At 48.2% G+C, this 13570-nt stretch overlaps 1 protein-coding gene across 1 annotated transcript; it reads right to left on the bottom strand.

Annotated features, from left to right (window-relative positions):
- Positions 1-4819: 4819 nt before the first annotated feature.
- Positions 4820-9347, bottom strand: LOC136787237 (olfactory receptor 6M1-like). The gene has a single exon (XM_066984386.1). It carries the CDS (start codon positions 7727-7729, stop codon positions 6779-6781), a length of 951 nt encoding a protein of 316 aa, XP_066840487.1. The 5' UTR covers positions 7730-9347; the 3' UTR covers positions 4820-6778.
- Positions 9348-13570: the final 4223 nt, after the last annotated feature.

Genomic DNA, 13570 nt, shown 5'->3' with positions numbered 1-13570 from the left:
TGAGATTGCGTGTACATAATGCTTATAATATGCTGGGGGACCGATCCTTTGCTTCTGTTCCCTTAGGGTTATATTTACAAGGAAGGTAGAGCATTGTGTGGGCACCCAAATGGGACCTGTGCTAGTAAATTCTTGGGTTGATTGGAACAAGTGGATTGAAAAGATGTTTACAGAGCATGAGGAGACAAGTAAGAGGCACAGATGGCTCAAACTGCAGGCCTGGTGGCTGGTATTCAGCGTTTAGGGGCTGAAAAGAAATGCTCACCAAAGCACATACAAGACCTCCTGGATCCTGATCACTTCCAGCTCTGGAGATGAGAAATGATAGTAGAGAGCTGGAAGAAAACTGACAGAATCAGGCAAAGGCTGAGCCTTCTACAGACTGAACTTTCCAAATGCCTGAAGAATCAGGTAGAGACGGGAAATGCACAGTTGCAAAGAAGTAGCCTTAACGTTCAGAGATTTAGACCTGGTGGAGCCGAGTAGCCCTATATCTACTCCAAATCTACTCCTTTTTAGTTTAAAACCACTAGTCCTTGTCCTATCACTACACCCCCTGAGAAAGAGTCCCTGCGCAGCTTTCTTGGAGGCCCCCTTTTGGTACTGGAAGGCTGCAATGAGGTCTGCCCAGAGCCTTCTCTTCTCTAGACTGAACAACTCTCCCAGCCTGTCTTCGTGGGACAACCCTCTGATCAGCCTCGTGGCCACACTTCTTTTGATGCAGCCCGCGATACGGCTGGCTTTCTTTTTTTTTATGGCATGTGCACATTGCCAGTTCATGCAGAGTCTCTCACCCACCAATGCTCCCAGGCCCTTCTCAGGGCTGCTCTCAACCCATTCTCCACCCAGCCTGGATTTGTGCTTAGGATTGCCCTGATCCAGGTGCAGGACCTTCCACTTGGCCTTGTTGAACCTCACGAGGTTTGCACTGGCCCAGCTCTCAAGCCTGTGCAGGTCCCCCTGGATGGCATCCCTTCCCTCCAGCATGTCGACCGTGCCACACAGCTTAGAGTCATCAGCAAACGTGCTGAGAGTGCACTCAATCTACCGTCCATGTCGCTGACAAATATATTAAATAATGCCGGCCCCATACTGACTCCTGAGGGACACGACTCATCACTGATCTCCACTTGGGCATGAAGCCGTTGACCACAACTCTCTGAGTGCAACCATCCAGCCAATTCCTTGCCCATGGAGTTGCTCATCCATCATATCCACGACTCTCCAATTTGGAGACAAGGATGTCATGCAGGACAGTGTCAAATGCCTTGCAGAAGTCCAGGTAGATGACGGCAGCTGCTCTTCCCCTATCCACCAGTGCTGTAACCCTGCTGTAGAAGGCCACCAGATTTTTCAGGCATGATCTGCCCTTACTGGAGCCACGCTGACTGTCACCAAGCACCTCTTTGTTTTCCACGTGCCTTGGAATAGTTCCCAGGAGGCTCTGCAGTACCTCATTCTCCCAGTCTGTTCCTTTGTATTCTGTGAATTGGCTAGTGTGGCTAGAGCACTTGACAGTGAAGACTGAAGCAAAAAAGTCGTTGACTACCCCAGCCTCCTCCGTGTACCATGTAACCAGGTCTCCCATTTCCTTCAGCAGAGGGCCCACGTTTTCCCTAGTCTTGCTTTTATCACCAATATACCTGTAGAAGCCCTTCCTGTTGCCCCTGACGCTCCTGACAAGAGTCAATTCTAGTGGGGCTTAGCTTTCTGAACTTGATCCCTGGCTGCTCGGTAAATGTTCCTGCATTCCTCCTAGGAGGCTCAAGGGAGACCTTATCGCCCCACTGCCCCACGCGTGGTCCCACAGCCATGCTGCCAAGGCACCGCACATGGCAGTGCACGATCAGGGCTGAGTCAAGCACTTACTGACCGCACCAGGGACAATAGACATGGAAGACAGAATGCAATGCACAGGAAAAATTACACATAATAAGCAACCAAATAACAGTAGTTTTGTAGCCACGGCCACCCTCATGTCCAGTCTCCAAATGGGGTCCTGCTATCATTTGTCTTCAGTTGTTTGGTTAATTCTTGTAATTCCTGTATCTTCACGTGTACCAAGTGGGAATGATCACTCGGGTTCATATAAGACATACCTGCAAAGTCCTCGCAACCATGACCATGGACAAGTAACAAAAATCAATCCCAGCTCTATTTTGTAGCGTAGCATGCCTTATTAACATTTACGTCAAGCAGCAAGCCAGGTAGCGCAGCACTAGTGGCATCACTAAATTTACTTAGTCAGCACGCTAGGCGATTCAGGGTGGTTAACGCTCGAGCACTAGCCAAACCGGGTTCCGTACTATTCACCCACCATGACACTAAGTTGTTTTTCCCTGTATAGGTGAAAAATGCGCAGTAGGTCGCTGACAACGAGCCCAGGAGGCTCAATTCTTGGGACGGGAGGCTTGGTGTCTGCCCAGCTCTGGATAACCAACCATTCCAGGAGTCGCTCCAGGCCTCGCAGCGTGGCTCTCAGGCCATGGCTTGGTCACATAAGCGGGCTAGGCGTTCCCGTCTCAGCAGCGCTCCGACCCGACAGATGCAAAAGGGGTGCTGCGGTGCAGCAAGACTCAGGCACATAATATCCTGGCCTGTGGCATTAGCCATGGTCACCCATACGTTCTGTTGAGGCTGTGGGATGATCCACGCTGACCTGGAAAACAGCCAGGGGGGGAGTGGGGGTGGGGTGATGGCAGGGGGGGGAACCATGGCCACGGGCCGCGGGGAAGCTGCAGCAGCCTTCAGGAGCACGCTGCGTCTGTCCCAGACATTTCTCCCCACTCTCCTCTTCATCTGCAGCGCATGCCCTACTCCTCTCCCTCACCATGATGTGCTGAGGGTATGTTTGCCATTCCCTCGTGTACCACCTCTGCCTCCCGCATGGCAGACAGGGGGATGGTGCTGAGGCCTCCTCAAAGCACAGAGCCCCGTGGGATGTGCGGGGCTGCAATTCCCTCCGTATAACACATCCTACTCGGACAACAGCAAAGGCTGGCTGTTGTTCAGCCAAGTTCAGGTGCGGTGAGGGACTGCTGTATCCCAGGTGCCTTTGCTCCCATCTTTTTCTTGAAAAAGGCCCAGCCCCAGGACAGGCCTCAAACCCGCCCTCCCTGGAAGGGTTACAGCTGTGGCTGTACAAATATATACATCACTATACAGACAGAAAATGTGAATATTTCCACCAAGAAAGGCAGATAATACAGATATGATTGGCACAAATTTACCCATTCGAAGATGGAGCATTTCAGGGAATCTTTTTAACTCTGTTTTTTCTGCTCTAACAGGCAGGAGAGTTTGACAAGTCACAGATTTTCTCTGTGCCAGGAGTGAGGGGTGGCATGAACAGTCCTGGGCAGGGAGGGTTTTGTGGCATCAGGGCTCTATGCAGGACAGAAAATTGTAATTTTATTACTGTAGGCCTGAGTATTACCTACTTGTTTTTAAAGCAGTTCAAACATTTCACCTCAATCAGCACATTACAGTCAGCTGAAATGACTGAACAATTCTAATACAATATAAGAGGTGTCCCATGACATCAAAATTATCATATTTCAGGATGCGTATTACAGCGAGAGAAAAATATTGATCTTCCCCTGTACTTGCATTGCCAGAATTTCTCTTATGCACTGCACTTCATCTTCTCAGTCTTTGAGGCATTTCCACCTGGCCTTATGAAACAGACCATGCTGGAAGTCACTTTTCCAGCAGAATGTGTGGACATGTGCAGTTTCCATTGTTCTGCAGAGTTCCCCTCCACTTGCTCTTGCTCTTTGGTCATTCAGATACTTCTCATATACCCTGTTGCTTCTAGGGATTTCGCGGAGGTTGAGTTTGCCTGTGTTTCATCAGTCCCTCTCATCATCCCTGTAGCTAACTCTGTAGCTGTATTTCTCTTTTACCATTTCCTATCACTCTGTGTCAAAAATTACTTGTACAGTCATCCCTTGTGGATGGTGCACCTCATTGGAGGCAACTTGGAGTTGGCTCACTGTTGTGGGCTCTGGTTTCTGTTTGTTTCTTTTCCTTTTGTTGGTGTTTGTTTCTTTTATATATATATTTTTATAAATACTGAAAACAAAGACAGCCACACACCAAAATAACAACAAAAAACTGTGTGCAGACAGATGTCTGAGGAAAGGAGGCAGGAGTTAGTGCAAAAAAGCTGTCACATCCAGCTGCAGACTTCAGTGGAGAAGCCCTGTGTAAGGAAAAGTGATGCAAGTCCCAGGTGGCTGATGAGAGAAGTGGTGGGGATGGGGAGCTGAGCAGCAAGGTTGTCCATAGAGTCTGGGACTGCAGGGGGCTGTTTTCCTACACATCCAGACCTCCTTAGGAGGCACATTGGATCCACGTCAACTAGAGAATGATTCTGTCACTTCTTATGAAAACTCAAGATTAATGGAAACTAATCTTAAATAAAGAAAATGCTTTCTGTAAAGTGCTCATAGAAAACTTCCTCTTTAACTGCACTCTTCAAACCTCACTAATTAACTGTACAAGTCTGGAAGACTGGATGAAAATGGCTGAATGGTAATGAGCCCCATGGTGCATTTGGTGCTGAGTCCATGAACCTCGGGTAGTGAGAGGAGAATGATGTAACTGCAGGAGAAGTTCAAGTCAGAAGGAGACTTTGAAGTGTGTGGGAGTATTAATGGGCCCCAGTGAGGGTCATTACTGACAAAGCCTCCCCAGGGACTTGTTAGAGCAGACAATGGGAGGCCATGATTGCAGGTAGGCAAAGGCACTGTGCAGGAGACTGATGCTCGGTAAAGGCCTTGGTTTGTTTGGTGAAGCACAAAGGCCAAGCCTTGTCCACAGCCCCTGGGAAGGGAGGCCCTGACCCTCACCCATGGCTCAGGGCTCTTCCTGGGGCAGTGGGATGTGGGGTGTGTGATGCTGTGTGAAGGACAATGCTATGACACCTCCTGGCCTCCCCACTGGGTTGCAAGGAGGCAACAAGGCCCCAGTGTCATGAGCACAGCAGGTCTCCTCATGAGCCTCAGTAGCAGACAGCTGCCATAGGCAGGGGGACAAAGCCCTTGGTTCTGCTGGGGCCTTCCAGCCTTGCCAGTGCTCTCAGTCTTCACCACCATAGGTCCTGCCCTGTCCTATCCCTTCCCACTTTTCCCTGCAGGCTGTAGGCGCCCACCTCACTTTTCCACCTTGCTCTAATACTTGCGTTTCCTTATTTTCACTGACGTCTGTGTAGTGGGTTTACATGGTGAGGTTTTTTTGTAGCGGAGGACTGCAGGGATGGCTTCTGTGACAAGAATGCAGAAGCTGCCCCATGTTAGATAAGGGCCAATTTCAGCTGGCTCCAAAGGGACCCACCGCTGGGCAGATCAGAGCCAAAAGACGATGTTGCTTGCACCTCTGTGAGAGCAGATCTAAGAAAAGGGGTAAAACAAAACAACAACAACAAAAACCTCCTGCACAACAGCAGTTTGGGAGAGAGAGGAGTGAGACCCAGCCCTGCGGACCCCAAGGTCAGATCAAGCATCAGGGACTGACCACAGCCCCTATTTCCCATTCCCCTGCACTGTTTGGGGGATAGAGGTAGAAGAGGGTGGATTGTTGGAGGGTGTTTTCTAGTTTTCTTTTAGTTTCTCACTGCCCTAGCCTGTTAGTAATAGGTAAGAAATTATATTAATCTCCCTATGCTGAGTCTGTTTTGCCCATGGCAGTAATTGCTGCGATATCCCTGTCCTTATCTCAACCCTTGAGCCCTTTTCATCATATTTTCTCCCCCTTTCCCTTTGAGGAGGGGGAGTGAGAGAGCAGCTGTGGTGGAGTTCAGCTGCCCAGCTGGGTAAAACCACCACACCTGCTCTAGCTGACTCTGCTTGATCAGGGAGATTGGACAACACAGTCTCCAAGGTTCCCCTTCCAACCTCAGCTATAGTAAGAATCTGTGAATATGTGATTACTCATTCAGCACGGATCCTCTCAGTCCTTTAGAGTATCACTTGGAAAACAGCTTTAAAAACAAACAAATAGACAAACAAGAAAGAAAAACCATACAAAACCAACCAACCAAAACCACCCCCAAGCTCCCAAAAGAACTACAAAGGCCATTAGGTTATTGTGGGTTTGGAGAATGTCTCAAAAACTTGTCTATAAGATATGAAATCACTTAAGATTACTTTAAGTTAGTCACAAATTACTTAAGATTGAACCATTCCTTTTATTTTATTATTATTATTTTTTAATGTAATATCTTTACCACCTCGCTGAGCATTTCTAGTTTGGATTATTTCTGCAGTAATTTTGGTACTTGAAGCCACTGTATCTTTGGAGTTTGGTCTTTTTATTTATTAATGGAGATATTTTTCTCTTCTTGGCAGCTATGCTTTCAGAGCTCCTGTCTGTTTTTCATCTCAGGATTAGTTTGTGTAGCAAGGCAGGCTGTGTTAGTGATGTTGTTTTCACAGCTCAGAGTTCTTCCAGTAGGATATTCAGTTTCTCCAGCTCTTTTCCTTGTCTCTTTAACACTTTCTTCTTTTTCTCCATTTACTTCTTGAGAGTCCCCCATCTGCTCTGCATCAGGCACAACATTCACTCCAAAGGCTAAGCATTATATTGATGGAGGTGTTCGTATCCAGTAGAATAAAGTTGCCTTATTTTTTTTTTCCCCACTCTAATCCTGCATTTAAGAAAGTAAAAGCAAGATATGGTCTCCAACAGTCTGTCAGAAAAAGTGAAGAGACTTGAACAAAAATGTCCTGGGGAGATTTTTCCAGGAGTGACTCATGGTTTGGACTATGGTCCATACTCATGGTTTTCCCGCCTGCTTAGTCACCCCCAGGAGCTTGCACAAAGTACGTTTCAAGGCTTCCTTCATCTGCTCATTCCTTAGACTGAATATGAAAGGGTTTAAAAGAGGTGTGACAGTGCTGGAGAGAACGGAGAGGGTTTTGTTGAGGTGCACAGAGTTCATCTGGGGTGGCCTGAGATAGATAAAGATGGAGATACCAAAGCCCAGGGAAACCACAATGAAATGTGAAGCACAAGTGGCAGATGCTTTCTGTCTGCCCTGGTTAGATGGGATCCAGAGTATGGTTGAAATGATCCAGACGTAGGATGCTGCAGTCAGTGCCAGGGAACCAAGGAGCAGGACCAAAGACACCACCAAATCATTCAGCTCGACAAACCAAACATCTGTACAAGCGAGGTGCAGGAGAGGCGCGCTGTCACAGAAGTAGTGGTCAATGACATTGGGACCACAGTAGGGCAGCCTGGCTCTGAGGACCACTGACGGCAGGATCATGACCAAGCCACCCACCCACACAGAGAGGACGAGCTGGTTGCACACCCTTGCTGTCATGATGGTGGGATACCTCAGGGGGTGGCATATTGCCACATACCGGTCGTAGGACATGATGGCAAAGAGGATGAACTCGGCTGCAACAAGGAAGAAGTAAAAGTAGAGCTGGCTAAAGCAGCCCGCAAAGGAGATGGTTTTCTTCTCTGATAGAACATTTGCCAGCATTTTCGGCACCACAGTGGAGGTTGTGGAGATCTCAATGAAGGAGAAATTACTGAGGAAGTAGTACATGGGAGAATGGAGATTGCAGTCTACATATACAAGTACAATGATAAGAGCATTTGCCAGGACAGTGACTAAATAAACAAGCAGGAACACCACGAAGAAGACAATCTCTACCTCAAGGCTGTTAGGAAATCCCACCAGGATGAACTCTGTCACAGTTGTGGTATTCCCCATTGTTCCCCACACGTCCTCTGTCAGCTCTTCGAAAATTCAGTTGAGTCATTTTAAATAAAGATCTTTTCTTAACAGTCACGTCTCCATTCCTCCCCATTTAGCAGTCACCGATACTTGTTACAGCTTTTCGCTTAAAAAGGACTGAGCAGACAAGTCCTTGCTGCCAAGCTGCTTCAGTGTCTCTGTTACCGTCAGTCAAAATTACCATCAAACATCAACATATGACTAGTTATTTTCACCCTGCATTTCCTACAGCTGTATTTTCAGTTATGCATGCTCAAAGTGGCAAAACATTGCATTTGCAAGGGAAATGCCCTTGCTTAGACATTGGTTGCTTCATGATTGCCTTCATCACGAAGGACATCCTACGTATTTAGTTTGGGTGCCTTCCTGAAAGCTGTTGTGCCTGAATTCCCGATGAGAGGTTCCGTTCTGGAAACCGAGAGGCAAAATACAGAGACAGACTGAGAGAGAGAGGAAAAGATGATCCCGCGTTCCTGGTTTCTGTTGTAACAGCAGCAGAACTCACTCTTTAGCTGAGTTACTTATTGCACAGCACCCAGCATGAGAAACACGGAGGAGCAAATGCAGGTGCAGGGTGATGGGGCTTGGAGTATCAGAATAAAAAGGGGCTCACACTCTCATTGCCAATATAACCGTGGCTCTCCTTCAGGTCTGACAAGCTGTACTCCATCCTGTGAGAATGGAGCAATGTTTTCTACGGTCTGCGTAAGTCCTGGCTGCAGATTCCTGTGGGAATTAGATTAGTCATGGCAAAAAAGCCTAAACGATTAATGTTTGAAGCCTCTCAGGGAAGGAAGCCCCAAAAGTAATGTTCAGGAGTGGGGCAGAAGTGATTATATCATTATTTTTTTTCTCTGTTTCGTGAAGAGGACACATTTCACAATGGGACAAGAATACTTGATAGACTGTCTGAGAAATTCCAAAGGAAATGATAAAATAATTCCCCTCTTCACAAATATTTGCACCCATCCTTCAGAGATACAACGGCAATGGGTAGATTCCAACCACTTTGTCCAAGGGACTTTGCAGGGTGAATGTCTTGTTTTTTTAACTAGCACAAAAGTGCACACTCACGGGGAATTCCAGGGTCCAGTTCATCTTCCTGGTTTAGGACAGAGCTAGCTGAGGACTAGGAATGTTAATGCCTCTCTGGATAGACATTTTCGTTGAAGAGGCAGTTCCCCCAGTTCAGATGGATCATATTAAATCACATTAACCCTGAAAAACTGTTCAGGCGGATGTCCTTCAGGGCTCATGGTGCTGTCTTGAGCAGTCCTAGTTCACTCATACCCAGTAACAAATGTGTGTGTGCATATTTGTGTGTTTTGTTTCATTTTGTTACCCTCGGAACACCTGAAATAAGGGCTCTAACTAAGTGATGCTGAGGCTGAGGCTGTGTGTCCCGGTTTGTTGCAGGACAGCCCGTAGGGCATTGGAGTGTATGGGTCTGGTAGGACAATCTTGCAGAATTACCCTGGGTGAACATTGCCAAGGGGACTGGAGGGGATAAACTGACGCGACAGAGGGGTGTACTGGTTTTGGCTGGGATAGAGTTAATTTTCATCTTCATAGTTCCCAAGAAGCTATGTTTTCTAGTTGTGTGTGCTGGTTTAACACTGGTAGGTAGCTAAGCACCACCATGCCATTCTCTTACTCACCCTCCTCAGAAGGGGGAGAAAACACCAAAAAAAATAAAATAAAAAATAAAGAGATAAAGGTAAAAATAAAGAGATAAGGTTGAGATAAAGACAGGGAGATCACTCGTACTCATAGTACCGTAACAGGCAAAACAGGCTCACCTTATGGGAGATTAATGTAATTTATTGCCTATTGATAACAGACTGGAGCAGTGAGAACCAAAGGCAAACCAAAACCACCTTCCTCCCATCTACCCTCTTCTACCTTCTCCTCCCAAGCAATGCAGAGGAATGGGGAATGCGGTCAGTCCATACTGCTTCGTTGATGATAATCCTTCATCCTCACTCTCTTCCCTTACTCCAGCATGGGGTCCCTCCCAGAGAAGTCCTTCCCGAACTGATCCAACATGAGCATCCCACAGACCGCGTGCAGTTCTTCCTATGGGGCACTGTTCTTTGGGAATGGGTGGCTCCAGTCCTCTTAGTTATGTTAGCACAGAAAAACTGTGTTGGAGCTGTGGCCGTGTCCTCGGGCTGGTGATGGCCATTACTGCTGTCCCTGTGCTGCTGTACTGAACAGGCTGGAAGTCCAGTGTCAGCTTGAGGGACTGTGGCCTGTGGATGAATCTACGTGGGAGCACGGATACCCCAAAGGGTCTGCATCTGTGGATATGTCCACAATGCAGAAGGTACATCCCTGAAGGGCTATGAGTCTCTGAGTCGATGAGTCGATGAGTCTTTGAGTCTACTAGGAGTCTACTAGGAGTCTATGCATCTACTAACAATGAGTCTGAGTCTACAAGTCTACGTCTACGAGTCTATGAGTCTTTGAGTCTGTGAGTCTGTGAGTCTATGAATAAGGCCACAGAGGAGCAGGTGAGGTGACATGAAGTGACTGTGGCCATGGATAAGTGCACACTGCAGCAAGTACACCGCTGAAGGAACTGTGCCTCATGGATAAGGCCACACCAGAGCAGGCACACCCCAAGGGGAGGGAGGCCTCTTAATAAGCCAGCACCGGAGCAGGGGCAAAGGGAGGAGTTCGCTGCAATGTTAAAACCTGTGGCCCTTTTGATTCTCTACCTCATCCAACTGCAGGGGAGTGAGTGTCTGTGTCGTGCTTTGCTTTCCACCAAGGTTAAACCACAACAGGTCTTTGTGGATGCATCGGGAGTGTTGCCAGCAGGGGAAGGAAATAAACTTTCCCCCTCAAGCCTAGTAAGACCTCAGTTGGAATGCTGTGTCCAGCGTTTGGCTCCCCGTTACAAAAGAGACATGGGACATACTGGAAAGAGTCCCAGGAAGGACCACAAAAATAATGACAGGACTGGAGCATCTCTCCTGTGAGGAAAGGCTGAGAGAGCTGGAACTGTTTAGTCTAGAGAAGAAAAGGCTCAGGGAGATCTCATATAGAAATACCTGAAGGCAGGGTGCAAAGAGGATGGAGCCGTGCTTTTTCCAGTGGTGCCCAGCGGCAGAACAAGACGCAGGAGGTTCCCTCTGAACATCAGAACATTCTTTACTCTGTGGGTGACTGAGAACTGGCACGGGTTGTCCAGAGAGGTTGTGGAGTCTCCCTCCTTGGAGATATTCAAAAGATGTCTGGACATGATCCTGGACAAGCGCATCTGGGTAGCCCTGCTTGCCCAGGGGGGTTGGACAAGACGACGCCCAGAGGCTCCTTTCAAGTTAAACCATTTTCTGACATATTTGCAGGGCCCCGGGGTGTCTCTCTTAAACCCAGCTCAGGAAAGTTATGGCTTTCCTGGATATCATGTGGTATATCCCAGCTGTAGGCAATTGTGCTGGGCACCTGACAAAGCCCTAGACACCTTTCTTATGCCATTAAAATGAGACCCCTTGGATTAAATAACGTTCATACGCGGGGATATGTACTTGTCTTAACTTAGTTTGCCCTAAGTATACACGTCTGGTCTAATTTTGGGTGGTCAAGGATATTCAATTTGGTCAAGGATATCCACTTTTTCACAAGGATATTTCACTTTTATTCACAGCGGTCAAAGAATTCCCTTTGAGAAACAGCCAAGAGCAGGTTGAGAGGCTGTGGGTAAAAATTAAGGACCAGACCAACAAAGGACATCTTGTGGTCGGGGTCTACTGCAGGCTGCCTGATCAAGAGGAGTCTGTCGATGAGGCCTTCTTGCTCCAGCTACAAGAAGCATCGCGCTCACAGGCTCTCATCCCCCTGGGGGATTTCAACCACCCGGATGTTTTCTGGGAAAGCCACGTGTAAGCAATCCAGGAGACTCCTGGAATGCAGTGAGGACAAATTCCACGTCCAGGTATTAGGCAAACCAAGCAAAGGAGAAGCGTTACCGGACCTGGTGCTCACCAGTGTGGAAGATCTCATTAAAGAGGTTAAGATTGGAGGAAGCCTGGGTTGCAGTGACCGTGCCGTGGTTGAGTTGGTGATCTCGAGGGATATGGGCCCTGCTAAGAGCAAAGTCAGGACCCTGAACTTGAGGAGAGCCAACTTCCAGCTGTTCAGAGAATTAGTAGGTGAGATCCCATGGGACACGGTCCTTAGGGACAGGATCTGATCAGAGCTGGCAGCTCTTTAAGGGTATTTTCTTTGGAGCGCAAGAGCTCTCTGTTCCCATACGTAATAAATCACGCAGGGAAGGCAGGAAACGGGCACGGCTGAACAAGGACCTGCTGGTCAAACTTAGGCAAAAGGAGGAAATGCACAGACAGTGGAAACAGGGCCATGTACCCTGCAAGCAAAGAGCAAGTTTGGGACCTCCTGACACAACTTAGCAACTAGAAGTCTGTGGGGCCTGAGAACATGCATCGCAGGGTCCTGAGGGAATTGGCTGATGTAGTCGCCAAGCCACTCTCCACCGTATTTGAAAAGTCCTGGCAGTCAGATGAAGTCCCTGGTGACTGGAAAAAGGGAAACATCACTCCCGTTTTTAAAAAGGGAAGAAAGGAGGACCCAGGGAACTAGAAACCAGCGAGCCTCACCTCTGTGCCTGGCAAGATCATGAAACGAATCCTGAAGGCAACGTTAAGGCACACGCAGGACAAGGAGGTGATCCGGGACAGCCAGCATGGCTTCACCAAGGGCAAATCCTGCCTGACCAGCCTGGTGGCCTTCTCTTATGGAGTGACTGCATCAGTCGACAAGGGAAGACTGACCAATGTCATCTACTTGGGCTTCAGTAAGGTCTTTGACACAGTCCCACACAACATCCTAATCTCTAAATTGGAAAGATGTGGATTTGAAGGGTGGACCATCCGGCAGATAAGGAATTGGCTCAATGGCTGCACGCAGAGTAGTGGTCACTGGTTCTATGTCCAGGTGGAGGCCAGTGATGAGCGGTGTCCCTCAGGGGTCTGTCTTGGGACCGGTGTTTTCACTATTGACCTATTAAAGCAGGTCCAGAAGTGGGCCACAAAGATGATCAGAGGGCTGGAGCGCCTCTCCTGTGAAGAGAGGATGAGAGAGGTGGGGCTGTTTAGTCTAGAGAAGAGAAGGCTCCAGGTAGACCTTACTGCAGCCTTTCAGTATTTAAAGGGGTCTTATAAAAAGGACGGAGAAAGACTCTTTACTCAAGTAGATAATGATAGGACAAGGGGGAAAGGTCATAAACTAAAAGAAGATAGATTTAGATTAGACATTAGGAAGAAATGCTTCCCTCTAAGGGTAGTGAGGCACTGGAACGGGTTGCCCAGAGAAGCTGTGGATGCCCCATTCCTGGAGGTGTTCAAGGCCAGGTTAGATGGAGCCTTGGCCAACCTGATCCAGTGGGTGGCATCCCCACCTATGGCAGGGGGGTTGGAGTTAGATGATCTTCCAACCCGAGCCATTCTGTGATTCTCTGATCTCTGGCCCACAGTCAATAATAAGGAAGGCTGTAAGTACGCTCAGAGGGTTTCCATTACAGCTCACAAAAACTAGCAGTTATCTTGGAGTCACCGAGTGTTTGCGTCTCCCCATGGAATAAAGAGCAGGGGCTCAGAGCAGCAGCTCCCATGCAGGCACATTTGCATGCCTGGACTGAACCAGGAGGAATCTCAGCTCCTGTGGGTGTGGGGGGTGCACGGGGGGAGCTGAATCCTGCCTAGCCTGCAGGCCTCCAGCTCGAGAGGAGATGCCTGCATTGCATCAGCTAGTCACTGACCTGAACAAGGGCAACAAACAACCCGTCTGGCCTTT

Source organism: Anser cygnoides, chromosome 28 (assembly GCF_040182565.1).
Source record: "Anser cygnoides isolate HZ-2024a breed goose chromosome 28, Taihu_goose_T2T_genome, whole genome shotgun sequence".
NCBI classification, from domain to species: domain Eukaryota; kingdom Metazoa; phylum Chordata; class Aves; order Anseriformes; family Anatidae; genus Anser; species Anser cygnoides.
The sequence above is the reverse complement of the archived record's forward strand: the minus strand, read 5'-3'. Positions and strand labels throughout refer to the sequence as shown.

What these genes read in the sequence shown, in the direction of transcription:
- LOC136787237 (XM_066984386.1), bottom strand. Translation starts at nt 7,729, where the DNA reads ATGGGGAATACCACAACTGTGACAGAGTTCATCCTGGTGGGATTTCCT.